General features: G+C 37.9%; 1 protein-coding gene across 14 annotated transcripts in view; it reads right to left on the bottom strand.

The window, feature by feature from the left end:
- The window catches only part of LOC131162417 (uncharacterized), a 53,473-nt gene extending 29,691 nt beyond the window's left edge, over positions 1–23,782 (bottom strand). For 6 of the 14 annotated variants that reach the window (XR_009138786.1, XR_009138788.1, XR_009138787.1 and 3 more), the window contains exons 1-7: positions 23,415–23,726; positions 22,944–23,058; positions 21,734–21,885; positions 8,723–8,832; positions 8,511–8,596; positions 7,390–7,494; positions 7,097–7,287 (exon numbers count right to left, since the gene is read on the bottom strand). Coding sequence is in view for 6 of the 14 variants with exons in the window: in XM_058118871.1 (XP_057974854.1) it covers positions 7,146–7,287; positions 7,390–7,494; positions 8,511–8,596; positions 8,723–8,832; positions 21,734–21,885; positions 22,944–23,053 (705 nt within the window). In the remaining 8 variants the exon portion in view is untranslated. Of the gene's footprint in view, positions 1–95; positions 327–7,096; positions 7,288–7,389; positions 7,495–8,506; positions 8,597–8,722; positions 8,833–21,733; positions 21,886–22,943; positions 23,059–23,414 lie in introns of those variants that run through there. The other 8 variants (XR_009138782.1, XR_009138784.1, XR_009138783.1 and 5 more) reach the window with 5 other exon arrangements.
- Between the last annotated feature and the right edge of the window lie 1,990 nt (positions 23,783–25,772).

The following is a 25,772-nucleotide window of genomic DNA, read 5'->3' as shown; positions in this document are numbered from 1 at the left end:
GATAAAGATCGGAAGCACTAAGAAGCTCTACTAGCATGCAAAGGAAAGGTAAGAGTTTTGCTTTTACCTAGTTTGCAAGAAGCACACTCAAAAGATAAAGAAGAACATTCTTTATTACCAAGTAAATCAGAGTTCAATACATGAGATAAGATCTGAGTAGTGGGATGGCCTAAACAACGATACCACACCATACTAAGATTTGAAACATTATTACGAGCAAAAGACTTAATAGAAAAAGCTGGAGAAAGTGCTGGAACAGGCAAAAGTAGTGGAAACAAGCGCCCCACCTTAGATCATTTCGCAATCAGCTCCCCCGTTACCTGGTCCTACACAACACAACCATCACCAGAAAAATTAACTACACAATTGTTATCAACTAATTGACCAACAAAAATAAGATTCGTGGAAAGCTAAGGAGCAAAAAACACATCAATGAACTTAGAAGAAGCATCTCTAACAATAGCTATTGACAAAGAACTGCCATTGGCAGTCTGAATAGCAAATTGACCAGCGTAGGGCCGAACATGACACAGAGTAGTGGGATTATTCATCATGTGATTAGAGGCACCCGAGTCCACATACCAAAGTTTAGTAGAATTGTTACCTCGGAGCCCCATTGCTGACAATGCCGAAATTAGCATGTGTTGCACCATTTCGAGTGTACAGTAATTCGCTGCAGGAGGTGCAAGAACAAAGGAGTCACCTGAAGAAGAGCTAGGGGCCGCAAAAGTCATTGTGGGGGGTACAATAACAGAAGTCTGAAATGCCTAGACCTAACAATTCTGAGGGCGGATACGACAGTCTTTGATAATGTGACCCTTCTTCTTGCAATAAGAGCAGTATTTCTTCGAACAATTAGCAGCGATATGCCCAAATTATTTGCAGCAAAAACACTGCAAGATGCTAGAATGTGCAGGCAGTCCTCGTCGTTGAGCAACATAAGCCACAAGGACGGACCATGAACTACCATGAGATTGTGCCAGAGTACCTTGAGTATTAAGCCGTTGTTCTTCACGACATAACTCACCAAAACAAACATCGAGATAAGGAACACGAGAGCGATTTAGTAGAGAAGAGCGGACAGATTCATACTTGGGGCGGAGTTTCATAAGAAATTGATCACGACGACTAGTATCGTGAAAACGTTGAATAATGGAACAAGAGGCAACAAGAACATCCATGGTAACCAGATCAGAATATTCATTCCAAAGAGTCAGAAACGCCAAATAATAGTCTTGGATGGAACAATTGTCATGTTGAAACATGGCAATTGCATGCTCTAACTGAAAACTACGGGCACTATTATCTTGATGATATATTATTTTTAAAGTCTACATGGATTGAGCGGTGCAATAAGGTCATAAGTTGGGAACAATATGTGGCCCAATCGAGCCAAGAAGCCAAGACATAATCCGAGCATCAAGCACATAAAGGACAAGCCGCTAAATCCTTGGATTTATCAGGATTGGGTGCACAATCCATGCCATCAATATGACCCCAAAGATATTTTCCCTTAAGGAAAAGTTCAAATTGAAAAGCCCATGTAGAATAATGTTGTTCGTAAACTTGGCACACACAAGTGCGAAGTCCATGCTAAATAAAGGAGAAAATTGAGAAGCCCAAAAACATAGACTGTGCTGAAAGAAAAATACTACCAAAAAATCAAGAAGCCCAAAAATAAATCAACGCAAGTACAAAGAAAACCAAGATCAACCTTCCTGCACTAAAAATAAATCGAGAACCAAGAAACCTGTTGTGCCGAGAATCACAAGGACAAAGAAGCACTAAAACAGCAACAGAAAGTTGTTCCAATAGCCACTCAGTCACAGAAATACCTAAAAAACGGAGAACCAAAGAATTCCAGAAGAGAATAAACCCATGACAGCCACAGAAACAAGAGACACCTCCGAAACCAAGACGACAAAAAAAAAAATTCAAGGGAAAAAAAAAATTAGCAGTCGGCTAGCTCTGAAACCACGTCAAAGTATTGTGTGAATGGCCGAATGGTTTGGCCTTGAGTTCTTTATATTATATATAGACTTTACAAGAATGCTATACATGGAAAGCAATTAAGTTCCAACATGATTCTAGCCCTATACATGTAAACTATAATTTGTCAAACCCTATACATGTAAACTATAATTTGTCAAGCCCTACACATGTAAACAATAATATATCAAAATTTACGCTAACTGTACAGAATAATGAAGAGAGAAATAAGGAAATAATTGTGAGCTGAAATAAGGAAAGAAATGTGGACCGCAAGGCTGAAAGAAGTGTGGACAGCAAGGCTTTTGTTGTTGCTATTCCGTTGACATGACCGCCCCATGGTTGCAGGTCAACTGGCCACAGCATAAAGCTCAAGTGGTCAACTAGCCCAAGTGAGTGGTTGACCCGTCTTGCTTTTCACAAACTCCAATAGTCAATTTTGTACTCTAGTGCCTGGTCGACTAGCTTGTAAGACAGGCTGGCCGATCAAAGAACAGACTCTAATGGACAGAAAATGGCTAATTTGGCCAAGAACTCCATAAATATGCCCTAAAGCCCAAGGAACATTAGAGAACATTTCTGTATTGAATTTCTAAGTGCTTAAACTCTTTCTTCCCTCTTAACTTGCTTATTTTGAGAGATCACAAGCAAAACTCTTGTGCTATCACTTTGCTTATTCTTTGAGAGTTTTTCTTTTGTTCTTTAATCTGTAAATCTTTCCCTGAGAGGAATTTTCTGTTATAATCAAAATATCTAGTAATTTGGTGTCCTTGCCTCCATTAAAGCAAGGAGTTAATAGAACCTCAAGGTGGTTGGCTTTGAGAGAGTGGACATAGACGAAGATTGCTAAACCACTATAAAAGCATTTGAATCTCTCTTCCCTAGTCTCCTTAATTTAAATTGCTTTACATTTGCGTATTTGCTTGATTTGATTGATTTGCTTTAAGTTTGATATTAAGCTTTTAATTTTTATTAAACCAATCCATCTCCTCCCCCCCCCCCCCCCCCCTTTTTCGAGTTGCCACTTGGGACAACATTAGTGGCGTGGAAGCTCACCAAACTCTTGATCTCAAATGCTCACTTCTCTGTTTTGAACCAATCTCTAGTTTAAATGTCAATTTGGGAAAGAGTGATTGCATCCTCATTGGAAGTCTAAATGATATAAATTTCCATTGAACTATCTCAGGCTCCATCTTGGGGCAAAATTCAATGAAAAATGAATTTGGGATCCCATCATCGAAAATTTCAGGAAAAAAAGAAAGGTTGGTTGGAAGAATAAGTTCTACTCTAAACGTGGTACATTCACCCTCATCAAAAGCACCCTCTTCAATCTCACAATTTACTCATGTCCCTCTTCCCAATTCCTTGTTCCATTGCCAAAAGATTGGAAGACACTCAAATAGGATTTCTTAGGAGAAATACCTAGGAAGGGTTTTAGGTTCCTTTAAATGGGATGTTGTCTGGGCAACCAATCCTGAGGTGGCTTTAGCCTAAAATCTCTCCCGCTCTACAATAAAGCCCTCAATGGGTAAATGGATGTGGAGAATCATTAAAAATAAGGAATTCCTTTGGAGAAAGGTTATTTCTTTAAAGTACATCCTCAAAACGTAATGGGTGGAGATCCAATGAGCCCAAGTAGTTCTATGGGGTTAGTGTTTGGAAGGCAATCAGGAAACGGTGGGATGATTTTTCACCCTCATTCGCTTCATGTTGGAAGCGGAAACACTACTTCCTTTTGGCATGACAATTGGTGCGATTCATCTTCTCTGAGTTCTCAATTTCCAATTAATTTTAATCTTGCTTGCAACAAAAATGCTCTGGTGAGTGTGTATGTGGACAACTCTATTAATGGGACAGCTAGGGTATCCCCCTTGTTAGAAATGCCCATGACTAGGACTAGGAGGTGGAATCTTATGCTGTTTTTTACAGTAGCCACCATAGAAATGCCCCTGATTGGACCAATCAGAATGTGCCTATTAGGTAGCTCAATAAAAATGGCTATTTCATGGCCAGATCCTTATAAACAGTTTGATAGCCTCTCTGAAGCCAGACCTGATTTCCCTTGGAAAGCCAAATGGAAAATGTCTATGCCAACCAAAGTTGCTTTTTTGGCTTGAAAGGAAACTTTGGGGAGGATTCCCACTCTATAATCTTCAAATGAGGGGCTTCACCTATGCCAATAGATGTTTACTTTGCAAAGAAGATGCTGTAATTGTCAATCCTTCCTGTGCCACTGTCCCTGTAGCAGATTTTTTTAAATCAGGCCGCTGTTTTTTAGGGTCAGCACTCGGTCACTGCCAAATATGTGGGGAAGGAAAGCTGGGCTTTGAATGGTATTTCTACGAATAGAAAAAGGGAAAAAGCCTTGTCTTTGGTTCCTCTTACTATCTTCTTGAGTGTGTGGAGAGAAAGAAATGCTAGAACTTTTTGAATGAATGTCTACCTCTCCCATAATCCTCAAGGATAGATGGATAAAGCACCCTTTCAAGCTAAGGAGGTGCCTGCCACCCATGCACAAACAAGAAAAAAGAGAGAGAGAGAGAGAGAGAGAGAGAGAGAGAGAGAACAAAAAGATTGATCAACAGTGCAACAGCCAGTCCACCACAATAGCATGGCTGTGAGGATGCCCCTTGCACCACCACCAACATTTGGGATTTGACACCTACAGGAAAAGTACTCTCAGATTTCTTACATTGATACCCCATACTTTCTTTATTTTAATTATCTTTTTCCATTTCACACTTGGTTACTGAGGGGCATAAATTAATCCATCCAATAGCCATATAGCCAAACTATATTGTCAGGTTTTTTCTAAGTTTGTTAGTCTTTTTTAGCATTTGTATACTTATTTTGCCCATATGCTACATTGGAAAATTTTATGTTCTTGTAAGTTGTTCTCTTTTCCTTTTATCTCTTCTCTTACTCGTTAGAAAAATAAAAAACTAATTGTAAAATATTATTAAAATGGAGAAAGTTCAGTTGGCAAAATTTAAGCACTATTTTTTTTATGTTCAGTTGGCGTAAATTGAGGCCCTTTTTGATACCCAAACCAAGCAGACCAAGCTGAACCAAATCAAATATTCTCACTCTCTTCTGTTCAGTTCTAGACATGCTTTCCATTTGGATCAATTTACATGTTTCAAAAATCAAATATTTTGATTTAGGTGTGCAATTTTGTTCAAACCCAACCAAAACCATACCAGTTACACCCCTACTCATTGGGGTTTAAGTAAGAATCTCAAGAAACTCAAAACCAATCTGCAAGAGAACTTCAAAGTTAACAGGAAGAGATTCTAGGCTCCATTTAATGTTTGGGCCTTTGGAGTGTCCGGTTTTGACACAATAAAGTCTGCCATCAACAGGAAAGGTGTTTTCCTAAGGATGCAATGCAAGTTTCAGATTACTTATTAGAGGAATTTAGATCATCCTGTGCTGTGGAGGTGAGCAGATTCCATGTCTCTTAGGCGTAAATGCAGAGAATTGTGCAAGATTTTGCTAAAGAAAACTGTGATGGAACCTAGAACAGACGTGGTTATAAAGGATGAAAGAGAAGAAGTGGCAGCAGCTATGGCTTGATAGCTTGCAGGAACATCCGGAAATTTTATTGGATTTGTGTATCAAGATTCAGTAGTGCTTACAAAAGCAAGATTGCTTAGCTAGAATTGGTAATATTATAGAGGACATCATAGGCAACGTGAATAACTTGCAGAGCTCACAGTTACATCACTCGAGAAGAGGTGGAACCAGGCAGCCCACAGATAACAGAAGGAACACCTCTGTTTGGAAAATGTTCTCATGCAGATGGATAATTTTACCTGTTTTAAATGAGATACTGTTTGCTTTGATCATTCTGTTCATAAGTTTATTTCTCATTGTTCTCTATAAATAAATAATAAATATATCCAATAAAAAGAGACCCATGTTTCCAATCTGGACTTTTTCATAAAGCTTCGTATAGAATATTACAGTATGTTCCCCTGACCATACCCAAGACACCATCTATAAGACCTACATTGCCCTTAAATATTAGTTTAAGACCTACAATCCCTTAAATATTTGTTCATACTTCATACAAACTCTTTCCTCTCTTCGATTGATTGCCTTGAACAAAAAAAAAGCACCATCAAAGTGAGAGTGCTCCTACTCTTCCAAAGAAAGAAGGGTAATAATGAGAAAAAAGAGAGGATGAAAGCCATGAAATTAATAATTTCTTTCATCAAAAAAATTCTAATTCAGTTACTCTAAAGCTTCAAGTTCTTATACCTCAATATTTAGACAAGAAAGGTTGGAAAAGCTAGCAACAAGAAGCTTGAAAATTAGTTGAAACAAGCTTTTTCCTCTGAGTCACGAGAAAGAAATGCATCATCAGGGGGTACCTGTTCCCACAGTCCTTGCTCTTCCAGAGAAAGGAGTGTAATAAAGAGAAAAATGGGGGGGATGAATATGAAGTTAACACTTCCTTTCATCAAAAGAAGATACAAACTCCCCTGGCAGCACTGTGTAGGTATGATAATTACCAGTTAGGAAGATAAAACAGGAAATGATGGATGAAACTGAAGTTCCAAATGTGAACAGAAAAATATGGCAAGTGTGAGAAAGAAAGAAAAACCAACAAAAGACATAAAAAAAAATAAACAAATGGTTTCATAATCAAAAAGGATAAAAGAAGTTGCATTCCTAATAGGTACCCAAGTGCATGTTACAACCACCACCACTTCTCTAAACCTCGGCTAATCAGTTCAGGAATCCAATGGTCAACCAGTGTTGTTCATAAACAGCAAAAATGAAGACAATCAATGCAATGAAATTAAGAACAAAATCTCAACAATTTATATTGATACTAGCAGTTATTCATGAATCAGAACTACTCAAATTAGCGAGAAAAAAAAAAATTAACAAAAATCAAGGGATGTGAAGAAATAAGGTGAGGAGCAACATAACTGAGCAGATCCGCATCTTTACAAAAAAACAAATTCACTTAATAAAAATCAGGAGGTGAGGAGAAATCTTAATAAGGTTAATAGCAAATTATCAGACCTAATTAAGAACCAACAAAGTTATAGGCACTAAACACATTTACTAATAAAACAAAAAACAGTAACATTACCAGGGAAACAAGAGAATGACTTAGGAGCATTGGGACTCTGCACCAATATTCAAGACTCCCTGGCAGTTCCCTGACTCCTCGACTTCTTAACTTTATGGTCAATATTCAACAAAAAGGTTTCTTCACCTACCATCACAACATCCTCCTTCATCCCAATTCTTCCATCCCTTTCTTTCCGCTTCTTGATAGTCCTACAAATTTTGTTTTATTCGCAAAGTAGGTTAAGGATTTGAAAGATATTTCATAAATGTAATAGAAATTTTTCTTCCAAGGTCAAGGGCTTCAATTTAAACCTGTCAACTTGTAAATCATTCTCTAAATTTTTTTCCAACCAGCTGATGCTTCCTGTGTGAGCTGGAACCAGCGACCCAGAAAAATGTAGTATTTCCACATCAAAACTACAAATATTAATTCAATAACAAATCAGGGGATCTACATATTTCAAAGGAGGGGTGAGGAGAACAGTTGGAACTAACGACCCAGAAAAATTAAGGGCCTGTATAGTTGCGGAAAACATTTTCTGTTTTCCAATCTTTTGTTTTCCAAAGAAATATAAAAAATTTAGCTTATTTTTTAATTTTTCAAGGTTTGTATTAAAGAGGTAGATAATAAAGAGTTTGTTTAAATGTGCAAAACAATTTTTTATTTTTTACTTTTAGATTTCAAAATAATCACAAAAAGGATATCTTGTTTTCCAATTTTCCAAATTTTATATAAGGTAATATTTGAAATCATGGGTTTTGGAGCTTGAATTTGGATTTGTGTGGGTTTAGAAGAAACTCTCTATACATAATCCACACAAATTAAAATCCAAGATCCAAAATTTCATACTCCCATATGCAAAGTAAGAGTTAGAAATCTAGAAAAATAATAAAAAGATGTTTTCCAACTTTTCTATTTAAATTTGAAAAATTGAAAAACAAGGTGGCATTTTTGTAATTATTTGAAAATTTAAAAATGAATACAAAACTATTTTCACAAGCAAATGGTGTCAAAACTATTTATTGTTATTCATTTCTTTCATAAAAATGTTTTTAAAATGAAAAATTAGCATCTTTTTTTGCAATTTTGTAAAAAAATAAAATGGAAAATGAAAATTATTTTCCAAAACTAAATGGACCCATTGTTATTCCACATAGAAACTACAATATTAGTTCAATATCAAATCAGGGGATCTACAAATTTCAAAAGAGGGGTGAGGAGAAAATAGCATATAAAGCATGGACACCACTGCACCCAAAGTTCTCCCAAACAACAAATATCCCAAAAAAGAACAAATAGAAATTTAAGTATGACAGAATAACTTATATAGCTGAAGCAAATGTATAAGAACCAAATGCACCAGATACTAACAGTTAAAAAAACTATTTTGAGAAGTATCATTAACAAAGCTTAAATGAATAAAAAAAATCACCTTTTGACTACGAAACGTATCACAGTTCCAACCTTTATAGTGTGTCGCTTGTGAGATGTACTGGCAAATACTCCCTCACCATGTTTCTATAGAAAAAATAAGCATGTAAAATTACACTAATCAAAAGAGACATTCGACCATCATAAGAAGAATATCATTCAATATGTATCAGTAAAATAAAACAACAAAAAATGTTGCAAAGGCATGCTTACAATTTTATATTTGAATTCTTCACGAATGTCTTCCTCTATTATGATTGCAGATGAAAAACCAAGAACAATAACATGAATGGATTCTTGAGCAAGCTTCACTACTTTCCCTTCTGGAATAATTAGAACACAGAAAACAATCAGCACAGTTAAACTTTTTTTTGAGAACTTGGGGAAAAATTAACAGAATAAAGTAAAAAAAATTAAATAAATAAATAAAACCCTAATGCAGAAAATACTAAGTCAACAACAAACAGAAATGTGGGTTTAAATCCTTTCTTGAGGTCAAAAAACCATAAATGAGTTATCTACTTTGTGCAGAAGTAGCAGCAAGGATGAGGAACTACAGCCAGGAGAAAAATTGGAAAAGAAATAGAGAAAAAAAGGTGTTGAACTGAACAGCGGTAAAGCTACTGCATGGGGAAGCATAGGGAGGGGAGACTGGGAGAGAGGAGGAGGAAGAAAAAGGGAAGCAGATACAACAGGGGAACAGACATTCACTTCTCGATTCAAATTCATCAAAACCTAACTTCCACATGGCGTTCATAAACTATTTATAAGAAAGCCTAAACTATAAGAGAAATTATACATAAGCCCCTAAAGATACATGAAATTACAAAACAGAACCTGTAAAAGACATACTTATTATAAACAAGCCCCCAAATACATGTAAGCCTACTACAAATAAACTAAACATGCTTGGCTTTAGGACCTAACAATCCAGTGAACCTATTCTTTAAAATTGGTCTCCAAATTGGTTCGAAGTGATCCATCCAGCTACACACATCCCATCCTAAATCAATTCCTTCCTTCCAAAAATTAATTCAGTCTATAGGGTAGGGGAAAGCACCAAGAGTCCATAACATTGAATAGAATCATCTCGACTCATTAGTGCTTCATTTTGGTGAGTGGAAGAACTCAAGATAGGCTTATACTTCTTCTTGTCGATGAAGAGGGCAAAAGAATTTTTGTAGGCAGCATGCTTAACCCTTGGCACAACGCCATTGCAACAGTAGAGTTGTTAGTATGTGACCTAAAAGTCATGGGTTTATAGTGTGGAAACAGCCTCTCGCAAAAATACAAGGTAAGGCTGCGTACTATAAAGCCATCGCAATCCACCCCTTCCTCAAACCAAGTACACGAGGAAGCTTTGTGCACCAGGCTGCCCTTTTTATCATGCTTAACCCTCCTGGACGACCCAAAAGAATATGACTAGTGAACCAATCTTGAAGTTAAGCAATCAATGAACATGGGCCTTTAAGTTGGCATTGCCCACCCAACTTTCGAGTGGATAAGGATGAGGTTTAACTAACAAATTCAACTTCTTTACAGTTTTAACTTCTTCACAATTCAAAAACAACATTTATACAGCTACGAAGATCAGTACTTTGAGAACATTTTTAGGGCCTAAACGCATAAAGGCATATCCCAAAATGCATACACCTTCTATCACGGTGCATATGCCTCAATTCTAAAAGCATACGCCTATTAATACCCAAATTAACTTATTTTCTAAAATAGAAATATTATTTACAACATACCTCATTAGTGAATTAACTTTCTTTAGGATAGAGCATCAGCATAACAAGCATTAAAAACTATTTCACTAATTTTCTTGTTTTGGTCTTGCCAGTGCGTGGTTTTCAAAATTTATTGATGCTTCTAATATTTACATATGAGGTAGTTGAAGAAGTTGGTTAGAAGAATGTTGTGCAGGTGATAAAAGATAATGCGAAGAACATGATAAATGATGGAAAGAAGAGAGAAATTGTATTGGAATCCATCTGTGAGACACATCGTCTAGATCTTATGTTGGAGGATATTGCAAAATTAAAGATCCATGCAACCACAATCCTAAAGGCTAAGCAAGTTGAGTAACCATTCCTATGTACTAGCAATGATGAGGGAGCATTTCACAAACAATAAATAGCTCATCCATCCCTCATTGCCATGCTTTTAGATTGCCTTTTTGACACTATAAAGCATTTAAAAACAAAAGTGAGACCTTCAATCTATGCTTTCTTTAAAGATGTGTAGCAAGCCTACATAAGTAGAAAGGCAATAAGGTATAAGGGACTGCTTAATTGTTTTATTTGACCAACATTTTTGGTCTTGGGTGGCTCATGTTATCAAGACTGTAGTCCCATTTGTTTGTCCTAAGGGAAGTTGATCCTGAAAAACAGATCCACCATGGGGTTTATTAATGAGTTAATGAATTCAGAAAAGGAAAAAATTGCCGCTAATTTTTATAGAAATGCAAAGAAATATGGACCCATTTGGAGGAAGATTGACGATAGATGGACTCCACAACTTCATCACCCCTACATGCTGCTCGATATTTATCAAAATCCTCAATTGTGTCTTAAGGAAGCGAAAAAAGGGTTTATTTGATTGCATGGATAGAATGTAGGATTATGAGGAGATATTTAGCTATAGACATCCAACCGGATTTGTTTGATAATGCAAAGGAGATTTTGTGAGTTGAGTGGCCATTGATTCTAGAATGTTGAGAACCCCAGGTAAAATAACGAGTTAATAAAAAGTAGTAAATTATTGATTATTATTCAATCTTTGTTTCTTTTTAAGTATAAACCTTCTTGTGTAGCTGATTGTTGGAAGCATTTTGGCACAAAAACCCCCGAGTAAACAAAGATTCTTATTCTTGTTCTTAGTCACACATGCAATTTTGGTGGATGCAAGAGGAACAAATACCATGTTATCTTCTAGATGGAGTTATTTATTTATTCTCCATGTTTAACTTGGTTATGCAATTATCTTCTAACATTTAAACATTTAACTAATGTAATTGTAGATTCATACCAAAAAGAAAAATAGAATAAAGCACAAAATATTGAATCTTCTAGTTTATACGAAATACAAGACAAAACAAAGAGAGAGGACCATAACAGGTAGACAGAATTATGATCCAATATTGGCGTACGAAGTAGATTCAGATGATGAGTGGATCACCAAGAAGGGAGAACACATCCTCCCAAATGATACTTGTTGGCTTGATGATGAAAATCCCTTAGAGTTGATTCTATTAGAGCTATTCCGGCAATAGTTAATGAGGGAGATAACGGTCAAACAACTCATGCTTCTAGTTGCTCTCATTCCTTAATTCCTTGCAAAGGAAGAGTAATGATTCTAGTGAGAACTTAGATAAGTAAAAGATCATTATTTATTTTTTAATCTACTAAATTAAGATTTTATTGTATTTTGTTCAGCAAATAGAAATTTTATTAAAAAAGGCATCAAGGGAGATGCTACCCCATGACAAAGGAAACAACATGAGAGAAATACCGCCTCACTGAAAAGTATCAACAAAATCAAGGATTACAAAAGAGTCCCTTCCAACTAGCCCAAAAACCCCAACTAAAGATCATAGCAATTCCGTCATGAGCCGAGCTTGTTCAGGCCATTATGCTTTCTTGTGAGTCTGTGACCACTTGTCTCATGTGTTTGGGATCGGTTTCCATCATGTAAATACTAGTGTAGGTTTACTTTCTAGTTGTAGTTTCTCCCTATGCCAAATAAGGCAGTATGACTCCTCGGTCACTTTGACGTTTCCTAGTGCCAGAGTGACAATTACATATAAAGCTCTTTAGGGGAGGGTGAGTGTTCATCAACTTGTAAAACTCACTACATATTGTCAACATGTTTAGCCTGCTTGCCTCCCTCGCTAGACACACCATGTTAATGGAGGCGTTGTTAATGAATTGCGTTACTTCAATGTTTACTACTTACTTGCCACTGTTTTCATAATTGCTTACTGCTTCCGCTGATATTTGATTGAATGATAGTTAAAGTGTTTCGTGGATGAATTGTGGTAAACGATAGGCTGGCTAGTTAAGAAAGAGAGCTTCAGCTAGCGCCGCATAGTCCTTTCACAAAGATGCGAAATAGTCGGCCCGTGACACCTAGTATCAAAGCTCGGTTAGTTACTACGTGAATTTAGTTGCCTTCATTCTGGGATTGGGAAAGCTAATGACCATGGCACCAACCAATGCTAAGAGAATCAGTGTGCTAGAAGCACAGGCTGAGACGACAGCCAACAATGTGGCCACAAAGATGGCCCAACAGAGGGGATTGTTGATGAAGTGATGGAATCACAAAAGCATCAAGCAAGTTTGATAGGTGAAATGTCAGAGGACTTTCACCATACTGTGGAAACTTTGCAATCTTGAATAGCTTATCTGAATGCAAAAATGAATTTGATGGTGCTTGCTATGGGAAACTCTAACACTTCGGGGTTTAGCAAGACCAAGGTACCAGAACCCAAGACGTATGGGGGTGCCCATGATGCCAAGGAGTTGGAGAACTTTTTTTATATGGAGCGGTACTTTCACGCGATGAGGATGACCTCAAAACAGGTGAAAGTGGATACTACGACCATGTACTTGGTTAGTGACGCCAAACTGTGGTGGCGTACTAAGTACAATGAAATTGAAAATGGACGTTGTGTTGTGGATTGTTGGGCAGACTTGACGAGAGAACTCAAGGCCCAATTCTTTCTTGAGAATGTTGAGTACAATGCTAGGAAAAAGCTGAGAGATCTCAAGCATACTGGGTCAATCAGGGAAAACGTGAAACAATTTTCTACTTTGATGTTGGATATTAGAGACATATCGGAAAAGGACAAGATGTTCTATTTTCTTGAGGGGTTGAAACCATGGGCAAGAACAAAACTTCACAGGCAAAGAGTTCAAGACTTTCTACCACACAAGCTGCCGCGGAACGCTTCACTGACTACGCTGGTAATACTACCACTTCGTCCAAAGAGTTTAGCGTAGGGGGAAACAGTAGAAAGTCTTTCAAGAAGGGCAAACCCAAAAGTGGGGGAGCCAACTATAAAGCCTCAACTTCAAAAGAAGCTTCATCATCTCAAGAGTTCAACACACCCAATGGAAAGAGTAAAATTTCTTGTTACTTGTGTAAAGCCCTCACGGAATTTTTGAGTGCCCTCACAAAGCACCACTTAATGCCTTACAGGCTTCCACTGTGGAGCAAGTAGTGGAAAGTGGTGGGGAAGAGGAGGATACCCCGAGGATGGGTGCAATGCAGCGGTGTTCGCATTGGAAAAACAGGCGAAAGCACCGAAAGTTACACAAGCAAAAGGACTGATGTTTGTGGACTTGAGAATCAATGGGAAGAGTACCCATGCTATCGTGGATACCACTCATAATTTTGTTTCGCAACGAGAAGCATGGAGACTCAACTTATCCTTGGATAAGGATACAGGACACATGAAAGCGGTCAATTCTATAGCCCAGCCCACTCTAGGAGTAGCCAAGCAAGTGGCTGTGAGGCTTAGACAGTGGGAAAGTCGTGCGAATTTCACAATGGGGCCATTGGATGAATTTCAAGTCATTTTGGGAATGGAATACTTGAGGGGGACAAAGGCAATGCTGATGCCTTCTACTGGTTCCCTGTGTCTAATGGGAGATCACCCGTGCATGGTGCAAGTCATTGCGACAAAAGGAAACGATGGGAAGTTCCTTTCAGCCATGCAACTCAAAAGGGGGTTGAGAAAGGGTGAGCATACATATCTAGCCACTGTGGTGGTAGATGAAGAACTATGCTAATAACTGGTGCCTATGACCATCCAAGCTTTGTTGGATGAGTAGAAGGACTAAGGAGGTGATGCCAAATAAGCTACCTCATAACTTGCCTCCACGACGGGGTGTGGAGCATGAGATCGAGCTGTTGCTAGGAATGAAACCACCCGCTAAGGGGCCATATTGGATGGCACCTCTAGAGCTAGCAAAGCTGAAGAAACAACTTGATGAGTTGTTGCAAACGGGATATGTTCACCCTTCCAAAGTATCGTTCGGAGTACCGATGTTGTTTCAGAGGAAACATGATGGGAGCATACGGAAGTGTATAGACTACCGCACGCTCAACAAGGTGACAGTGCGCAACAAGTATCCTATTTCATTGATTGCTGATTTGTTGGATCAGTTGAGTCGTGTCAAGTACTTAACTAAACTTGACTTGAGGTCGAGCTACTATCATGCAAAGATTGCTAATGGGGATGAACCGAAGACTACTTGTGTGACGAGGTATGGGGCGTATGAATTCTTGGATGCCCTTCAGGTTAACGAATGCGCCTAAAACATTTTGTACCTTGATGAACTAGGTATTTCGTGAGTACCTCGAAAAGTTTGTCGTGGTGCACCTGGATAATATTGTTGTCTACAGTTCCACTCTGGAGGAACATGAAGAGCATCTACGGAAGGTATTCAACGGGCTGAGGGAGAACAGTCTATATGTGAAGAAAGAGAAGTGCTCTTTCGCTCAACAGAGCATTAAATTCCTTGGTCATGTGATTGATCAAGGTCATATCCCGATGGATATGGAGAAGGTAAGGGAGATTCAAGAATAGAAGATCCCAACGACAGTGAATGAGTTGCATTCCTTTCTTGGCCTTGTCAACTATTATAAGAAGTTAGTAGAGGGGCATTCGCAGAGAACAGCTCCTATGACAAAGCTACTAAAGAAGTATCATGAGTGGAACTAGACTGAGAAGTGTTAGGGAGCCTTTGATGACTTGAAGGATGCCATGATGAGAGATCTAGTATTTGCTCTTTCGGATGTCAGGAAACCCTTCGAGGTGCAAACAGATGCATCAGACTTCGCCCTTGGAGGAGTCTTGTTACAAGAGGGGCATCATGTTGTGTACGAGAATCGTAAGCTTAGTTAAGCAGAGCGGAAGTACACAGCTCAAGAAAAGGAGATGCTAGCGGTGATACATTGTCTCTGCGTGTGGGGGCATTACTTACTTGGGTCAAGGTTTGCAGTGAAAACGGATAACTCGAGAGTTAGCCATTTCTTCACACATTCGAAGTTGACACCCAAGCAGGGCCGATGGCAGGAATTCTTGGCAGAATTTGATTTCTCCTTTAAGCACAAGGCGAGGTGCCTAAACCAAGTTGTTGATGTATTGAGTAGGAAGGCCGGGTTGGCGGCCTTGCAGATGGTAACACACCTGACTACGAGTACTGTTACCACGGCGATGCAGAAGCGCATCAAAGAGAACTTAGCCAAAGACCCAGTTGTGCAGAACCTCACGAAGCTGACTAGAGAGGGGAAAGCACGTCAATTCTGGATGGCAGACGGATTGTTGATGACCCATAGTAACCGGCTCTTTGTGCCACGAGCTGGTGATCTGAGAAAGACATTGTTGAGAGAGTGACATGACATCATGTGGGCTGGACATCCAGGATGGCAGCGCACTTTGGCCTTACTGAAGCAGATGTATTATTGGCTGCACATGCATGATGATGTGGTTGATTATACCTGAACTTGTCTCACTTGCCAACAAGACAAGGTGGAGCAAAGGAAGATTGCAGGGCTGCTGGAGCGCCTACCAGTACCATCCAAATCGTGGGAAAGTGTCTCACTGGACTTCATCACCAACCTGCCCAAAGTGGGAGATGCAGGGTCTATACTTGTGGTTATGGACAGGTTTTCGAAGTATGGTATGTTTATACCTGCACCAAAGTACTGTTTGGCAAAGGAGACGGCACAATTATTCTTTAAAAATATTGTGAAATATTGGGGTGTTCCCCAAGACATTGTTAGTGACCGAGACTCAAGATTCACCAACAACTTCTAGATAGAACTTTTTAGCATCCTCGGTTCACAACTTGAAATCTCCTCGAGTTACCATCCACAAACAAACGGAGAAATTCAGTGGGCTACTAGAAGAATACTTGTGTCATTTCATCAACGCCAACCAGAAGAATTGGGTGCAACTACTTGATGTGGCTCAGTTTTGTTTCAATGCCCAAAAGAGCTCAACAACCAACAAGAGCCCCTTTGAGCTTGTTACAGGCCAGCAATCGTTGTTACCTCACACAGTGGATGAGTCGTATAGAGGAAAGAGTCCCAAGGCGTACATCTTCACCAGAGAATGGAAACAGAATGCAGATATTGTCCGAGCCTACCAGGAGATAGCTTCTAAGCAGATGAAGAAGTGGGCATATCAGGGAAGAAGACCGCAACACTTCAACGTAGGCGACTTGGTGCTTGTTAAGCTCAATCCTGAACATATCAGGTCACTACGAGGACGAGATAGGATACTACTTCGCAAATATGAAGGACCAGTACCCATATTGGCCAAAGTCAGGAAGACATCTTATAGAATCAATCCTACGACTTGGATGAGAGTGCATCATGTGTTTCACGTCAGCTACCTCAAGCAATTCAACATCGACACTAAAGATCCGAGCAGAAATCAGCCAACCAAAGCAAAATTGAAGACAGTGCAACCTAACAAACGTGAAGTTGAAGATCCTTGCAAACAGAGAGAGAATTCATATCCTCAAAGAAGAAGCAGCGGGAGTTCTTAGTGAAGTGGAAAGGCCTTGGTGATGAAGAAATCAACTAGATTTCTGCGGAAGATATGCAACCACTCATGGACAAAGTAGAAGTGTACCTAGCGTCAAAGTCTACGAGGGCGTCAACCGCATAAGTGGGAGAGCGTCGATCAAGGCATTATACTTGCCTATGACCGCTTGTCTCAGGCATTTGGGATGGGTTTTCATCATGTAAATACTAGTGTAGGTTTACTTTCTAGTAGTAGTTCCTCCCTATGCCAAATAAGGTAGTAAGACTCCTCGATCACTTTGATGTTTCCTAGTGCCAGAGTGAGAATTGCATATAAAACTCTAAGGTGAGTGTTCATCAACTTGTAAAACTTACTAGATATTGTCAACGTATTTAGCCTACTTGCCTCCCTCGCTAGACACACCATGTTAACGGAGGTGTTGTTAATGAATTGCGTTGCTTCAATGTTTACTGCTTACTTGCCACTGCTTTCATAATAGTTTACTGCTTCCGCTAATATTTGATTGAATGATAGTGAAAGTGTTTCGTGGATCTAGTTAAGCAAGAGTGCTTTAGCTAGCACCGCACGGTCCTTTAAAAAAGGTGTGAAATAGTCGGCTTGTGACACAATTCAACGGTCCATGATAGCTAGAATGGGACAAAAGTTTCTTCAAAGGCTCTTTTGTTTCTTTCTCTCCACACTGCCCAAAAAATAGCAAGGGGAATGAGGGAAAAAGATTTCTTCCTTGCTTATTTGATCAAATCCCTTTCCAAGACCACAATTCACCTTCCACCATAGCTGCAGTTACCCACTTATGTTTGACTATGGGGATGGCTAAGTTCCACAATTCCTTGGTCCATAAGCAATGCAAAAGGATGTGATCAACCATTTCCTCCTACTCTAGGCATAAAAATCATCTATTGACAAGAGAGAAATCTTTTTTTTTTCTAAATATTGTACATGATAAGGATCCTTCCAAGAGTAACTTCCCAAGTCAAAAAAGCAACCCCAAAAGGGGCTGTCATTTTCCAAATAAGTTCCCAATGGAAGTCGGTGTTGCTCTCAGCCAGGGAGCTAAGGAATTCGTAGAATGAGCTGACCATGAAGTTTTCAACCTTGCTCAAAACCCATTTGGGCTTGTAGGAATTGGCCTAACACTAAGCCTTATAAAGAGTGCATATGTAGCCACTCAAAACAAAGGCAAGAGGCCGAAATCAGCCACAATTGAGGAAAAAGATGATGTTGTTGAAGCGGGAGAAGGGAATTTTCAAGTGGAAGGACTCCTAGTATAGAAGAGTTAGGTGAAGATGAAAACTTTGATGAAGAAGAATTTGAAAGTTCCTTTTTTAACATTTTCAATTTAGGTATTCGAATCTTAGAATCTTGGATGATGAGACATTATGATCCTTCAACTTGATTTCTTGATTCTTCTCTTTTTTTGTAATGTTATGGAATATGGATGGCTTATTCTTATCTCTTGACATGCTTCATTTGAGACTTGAGTTTGTGAGCTAAAAATGGCCTACATGGTATCTTAATTTAATGCTTTATATATGTTATTTATTATTCTAAATTTTTCTTATTTTTTATACTATATATAAGTTTTTTTTATTAATTAATCATTTTAAAAAATACGGTCCCAAAAGGCTTATGCCTCACCTCACGAGGGGTAAAAATGTCTCACCATATGCTTTTGCCTTTTTAAAACATTGACGAGGATCAACAACCAAAGCACAAAGTTGCTTATGATCCTGGTCTAATTACTTGGATGGCATCATCATTGAAGAATTAAACAAAAATTTTTCACGTTTTCATTGCCATCTTAGTCACTTCAGACTTCTGTCTCAACTTCAAGCACTTGGATGGCACCTTCTCAACCTTCTTTTTCTGCAATTGCCATGATTTGGTTAGGAGATCGTGCAGCTCGATGCCTAAAACCCTGACATTTGGAGCATCTGCTCCAAAATGCTTAGGAGTCTTCCAATGTCTCCAAGGGATAGTAGTCTAAACTCCTTTACTCAATTGGCTCCATATACACAATACTACTAATATTATTCTCAAATAAAGGGGTTGATGTGACTTTAGGAGAATTACACTACATGTCCCCCCCCCCCCTCCCTTGGAGGAGGGGAAAAAAAATTCCTAAGTGGCAGCCTATATAGTATTCCCCCCACCCCCCCCAAAAAAAAAAAAAGAGTGGCAACCTATATAGCATCCCCAACAATAATGAGACAACCATGTAACAAGCTTGGAGACAATAGTTGGCTTCAACCATTTCCTTTGCAAAGCTATCAAAACATCTTCTTTCCATTCTATATCAACAGGAGTAGCCAAATGATAGCACCTACTATGTGATCTACCACCATCTTTTCTTTGTGATTCAAATCAAAGGCTTGCAGATAAACATGTTGCTGGTAATTGTACAACTTGCTCTTGCATGATGTCTCATACCATGTTCTAATCTCATCGGGAGCTTCTTCATCTCATGTTGTTTAATCCACCAAATTCAAGTAGTTCCCTTCAATTTCGATTCAGCCAAATATAACTTTCAAACCTCATTCATGCCATACCATTGGATAGTACTCCAAAATACACCCAATATCAAATTCATCTAGAGAACCATCACCATTAAAATCTAAAAATTCAATTTAAATCCTTTACTCAAATGATCGTTTTGACATCCACAGAGCTTAAAAGCATGAGGAGCAACAACAGCTATACCAATATATGGGCCTTTTACCCAAGCCTGCAACTTTAGTTGTTAGCTTATTCAAAGTATCAGTAAATAGTCTCCAACGCATTCTCCATATTTTGTACCGTACCATGTGATAATTCCACTTTTGCAGACAATTCAGCATTGGCCACCATGCTGCTGATTTTTATATGTATACTGCAATAATATATCACTAAGGACCCTTAACAAAATTTGCCAACTCAATCTCTATTTATGTCAAACCACAAACTTGACTTTTATTTTTATTTTTTTTCAAGAACTATTTCAATTTCACCTTTATTGTGGTTTACCTCATGGAAACTAAACAAACCCTCATAAACAACTCACAAATTGAAGCAATATTATCTGGTTATTTTTTTATGCTGGCAGTACTGATGGCTTCCTCTAGATGTGTACCAAACTCAGCAATCAACTTTCTCTCAGACAACTTAAAAAATTTTGCAGAATTTTGAAAAAAAAAAAGCAAAATACCAGAGCTGGAGGCAACTATCTAAGAGTTTTGGAAGTAACGGAACCCATGAAATTTTTCCCACCCATGTGTAGCTGGTGAGAGGCACATGAGTCACCAGCTACAATTTTCTCATGTGAAACTTGGAGTGAAGGTGAATCAGAGGGGAGTGATTGTAGTAGTTGTGATGAGGTGATGAGAAGAAAGTAAAACGCTAGGGATTTTTTGAAAGGGGTCAGATGGGAAATATTCATGTGCACAAGGGGCCACATTGCCCATTGGACAGAGGACAAATTTAGCGGAGGGGCTTTCCAGTGGTGGGACATTTGATGGTTGTAGGGTGTGGCAAAGTCAGAAAAGCGGAGTTCAAAAATGAGAGGCATAATTATAATTCTTTGGGAAGTTGCAGGTTAATGAATAGTTCTTCGAATTTCCAATTGTCCTTTATTTATTTGTGTAAATTGCTCGAATTCTTTGGTTTGAAGCAATGTTGGCAGAAATAGGAAGTAAATGGCAGTTATTTTGTAGTTGTGGTTTGAGTTTTTTTATGATTCTTTGAGAATGATTGGAGGAGACAGGATAAGAACAAAGAAATAATGGTAAGTCAGTTACACATGAAGATTGTGGGTGATCAGATTTATAACAATGCTGAACTGATTCAACTGAAGCAGCAGCAAGAGAGAGTAATTATTGCCAGGAGAGAGACCAGAAAAAAAAAATAGAGATAGAAGGGTGATGAAGGTATTGTCCATGGGAGAATAATGTGGGGAGAGAGGAAGTCAGGAAGAATACGAAGAAGGAAGACGAGGATAGGGGAATCCACATTCATTACTCAGTTTAAATCCATCAAAACTAACAGCTACACAGCTTCCACCCCCTATTTATAAGGAAGCCTAAATTCCAAGAAACTACACATAAATTCATAAAGACACATGAAATTAAAAAAAAACCCCAAAAAGATACATCTCCTACAAACAAACCCCCAAGTACACATAGGCCTGCTAAAAATAAATAAACAGGCTTTCGGTTTAGGACCCAACAATCCGCTGACCATGTTCTTTGAAATTGATCCCAAATTGGACCAAAGTTATCCATCCAATTACGTGCTTGAAGCCTTACATCATTTTGATAATGAAGGGTGTGGCTTTAAATTAGCCCGCTAATTCGAGGACCACATCAGCCCACTAGCGGTACTAGTTAAAGCAAGCTGTGCAGGACTTAAGGTGTCCCCAACTCCCAAGGAATCATTTTCAGTCAATAGGATTTTGACCAAGGACCTGTGTCTCTAAATGCTTATCCTGGCATTGCCCGCCACTGGGGGTGCTCTCTTGAAGTTGCTAACCAATCAAAAAGGTTGTTTGGACTTGACCAGAAAATCAAATGACAATAACACTAGACAACAATGTTTGTACAAATAATGAAATACCTATGTTAAAATTGGGAGAGAGGTGTGTGTTTGTGTGTGTCACAGATATATTACGTGGAGAATCAGAATAAAACCTAAAAGCATGTCTGGCTTAGGAGAGAAAAGCAACAATTTTGTCTTCAGTCTCACACCAAAATAGGGATGAACCCCAGGAAGAATCTTTGCTTTTTTATCTAGAATGTGAACATCATAAGCCAATACAACTCCATCAAAAATTTCACTGAACCTGCAAATGAACCAAAATAAAAATAATAACAAAAAATAAATAAATCAATTAGACAGGCTACTTTTTATGATAGCAGCTAAAATAGGTTAATCAGAGAATTAATGCCATCTAAGCATATGTCAGTTTTTAGAATAATCATATCCATACGAGTGAGCAAGCTAATAATTTCTGCATCATTTAGTATTCCATTTTTGCCAAGACAAGCTACAAAGGAGACAAAAGGTGTAACTTGAAACTTTAAAGATATTATGGAAAGCAGTAAAATGCAGGCCAACAACAAATCAGTGGGTATGCTTTCTGACCTGTGCAATGAAGTAGTTCATCCAAAACTGTGAGTCTAGATATACACATAATTATAAGGCATTCGAACTGTACGTGTAGCATTGTTGTCAAACATTTTCACCAAATCCACTAGGCACGAGAAAAACTTATAGTTTCAACATTATTGACCATACTAATACCAACCCAATCCATATTTTTCGCAATTTTTTACGTTTTACCATGAAAATACAAAAGGTGACACTAGCCTTCCAACAACTTTAAAAACATGCATCCCAAATCCTAAGTGATACTCCCCTCGTAAATATCATTCAAAACATAATGTGTGGGACACAAAAGAGCACCACCTCAAATTCAAGATGTAATGTTTGTCAAGTTGTCAAGAAGGCTAGCATTTTTCACATATGAATGCCCTCACCCCTGGGCCTGGCATTGGCCCGTCCAGGCATATGCAATCTTGTGTTCATCATGTAAAAGAATGAAATTTCATCAATAAGACTGGACCTGAGAAAGCCAAAAAGGGTCTACCTTAGGGAAGTATTGCACAAACCATCAAAATGGCAATGTTAGATTGGGTTTAGCAAGAAAAAACTTATATTTGGAAGCTAGATACATAAAGGCAGCCGATTATAAGTTTCTACAAATTTTCATCATTTTCCTATATTTTCTCAGGAAGAGGAAAGAGATGAATGACATAAACAAGTTGATAAGAAATTGTTCTCCCCAGAACGATTACAAGATAACCAAGCAAAAGCGGGAAAAACAAACGGCAAACTTACTTGAAAAGCAAAGAACTGAGTTCGCGGAGGATGGCCTCAGAAACTTTAGCCGCCTTGGATGGGTGTACATATACCACCAGGTTAGCATCTGATACTTGCAATCCTTCCATTTAATCTGTATCGATTTGCAAGAGTGTTAATAAGGATGGGGTCAAAATAGTGATGTGAAACTAGGGTTATTCAGTCATTTTTTGAACTGGTGCAAAACCCTGGCTTTCTCAGGAGTGAGAATTCAGTCAACCGTATAAGCCGAAAAATTTTGGAATACGACTTCCTAACCAACCAAATTACAATTGGATTAATTGGTTAACGGATGTTAACAGAACAGATTTTAGTTCGAATTCCTACTCTGAACTTCCAGCTGCAAGCATTCAATATTCAATAAATTATATTTCTACTAAAATAATTCAAACCGTCCTTAGTTTAATGTAATTCCTGCTGCATTATGCAATAAATTACACATAGAATAACCTTGATTTTTTGAGAACGAAATGAGAATGAGAGTTAGAGCTGAGCTGAAGTTGAGTTTCAAGTGGGGACGTGACTCAGCCGGTGCAGGTAGTGCTGGTTGTCCTAGCAATCAAGCTTGGATTTGGGAACGAATGGAGAGTAATCTGAGAACAAACAACTGAAGGATTCTCGGAGACTGAATCACTGAGGTGACGGCAGCGCCGCAGAAGGAGGCTGCCTGCCTGCGGCTGCTGGCGCTAGGGTAAGGAATTTGGGAAGGAAGGAGGGGACTGGGTGGGGGGTGGATTTGGGAATTACTGGGGTGGTAAACGGGTCAATGGATCGGGCTCCGCTCGGGTCGTTAACGAATGGGATTCACACGGGTTGAGTTTGGATTCAGATTGGATTGTTAATGGATCGGATTCATTCAGATTTTGAATGTTTATAAACCAGTACATAAGATATAAAAGAAATTAGCGTAGGCTGGGTAGCAAATGGAATAAAGTTGAGTGACACGGGAATTTAACTTGTTTGATTTGGGCTTGATTAATAAGCTTAAATTATAATCATTTATGAGTTATTTTAATAAGATTTAATTAAACTTAATAAATTGTTGTAGTAAACTTAAAATTGGAACTGTAGATAAAATTATTTAACTTAAATTTCACAACATGAATTTAGTGATAAAGTTAATGCTTAAGTTTGAGCATCTCGTTAGCTTGATTTAGTAAGGGTTTGTACGCTTGTTCATTGTATAATAAACAAGTTTAAGTACATATATTGAAGTTTAATATGAGTTTGATTAAAAATTTAATAAACAAATCTGAACATGATAAAGTTTGAATCGGCTCGGTTCGATTTGTTTATAGTCCTAAATCTAACCCTACTCAATTAATTAACAAATTATAAAGGAGTATCTGTTAATAAATATGTAATATTTGAAAAAAAAAACTTTTTTATTGTTTTCCTTTAATATTGTAAGTTTTTAATGAATGCCAACTAAAATTTTTAAAAAAATTAGTACTTATTTTGACTACTTGTTATTTTTCTATTTAATATTTTAAAAAATTTAAATTAATTTTTTTTTTAAAATAACATCAATAGATTAAATAAACAATTTCTTTGGTTGCGCAACCTAAACTCACTTACCCTAGATAAATGAATTATATTTGAATAAACTCAATTATGAAAGGACTATTGTATTTAAATTCGAACTCAATTTAAATAAATTGTTGTTGGGCATTGACCCTCTTCATGCCACCCGGCAATAATTTGAAGAGATTTTTAGCTCCGGTAACATTAGATTGTTGTTTGGATTATTTGGTCATGAGCCAATGGGACATTGGGCCTTCTTCTTTTTTTTTTCGGTTACGCCGAGTGTCTTGACGTCCTCGGCTCATCCAGTTACATGATATATGATCACTTGTGGCGTTAAGATGCACTCAAACTAATCTTTCGCCCACGTTGTTTGGCCCCACAGCCAACGCAAGAGGTAAATTCAGGTTTTTACTCAACGAGGCAGGAATTGAACCCGGACTTATACTGTCAAGCAACCCATCGCAGATCCTCCTACCACCTGAGCCAGCCCCCGGGGGCAACATTGGGCCTTATTGGTTTATGTGCATTGGGATATTTAGGATTTGTATAAATTGAGTCGGGTAATATATCTTCTACCTATTTGTGTGGCTAATGCATATTACAAGATTGTATACATAGAAAATATATACTTCAATTAATTTTGGTTAATCCATCCGAATACTTAAAGTATTTGATCGGATCAAAAAGTCAAAGGTTTTGAAAACTCAAACCAAGAAAATTCGTTTAAAAATTAACTGAAACAATTGATTAAATTTTATTTGGTGAGTGAACGTAATAATGTACCAAATGGTAGGAGGGCATTCATTGGTATTATTAATTCAATTAATTAATTAAATTAATCAATTTAAAAAAAAAAATCTCTACTAACAAAACCAAATTCTTTTTTCAAAAATTGAATTGTTAACCAACTAACATATAATTTGATTAATCAGTTAACCGAATTTAACAAATATAACCCATTCCAAATAAAATTATGAGTAATGAACTAATGGTTATGGGATATTCGGCCCTTCTTATTTCTCAATGGATTAACACACACACACACACACATATATATATATATATAAACATTAGGATAAAAGACACTAACCTCCCCTGAGATTTGGCAAAAATACAATGAGATTTCAAAAATTTCAGAAACCTCCTTTGAGGTTTTAAAAAATCTAAGAACCTATCTTGAAATTTTCAAAAAGACACAAATCTTCCCAAAAAGACAAGTGTTTTTTTTTTTAATAGGAGATTTGTGTCTGTTTGACCAAATTCAAGAGAGGTATATGATAT

Source organism: Malania oleifera, chromosome 8 (genome assembly GCF_029873635.1).
Source record: "Malania oleifera isolate guangnan ecotype guangnan chromosome 8, ASM2987363v1, whole genome shotgun sequence".
NCBI classification, from domain to species: domain Eukaryota; kingdom Viridiplantae; phylum Streptophyta; class Magnoliopsida; order Santalales; family Ximeniaceae; genus Malania; species Malania oleifera.
The sequence above is the reverse complement of the archived record's forward strand: the minus strand, read 5'-3'. Positions and strand labels throughout refer to the sequence as shown.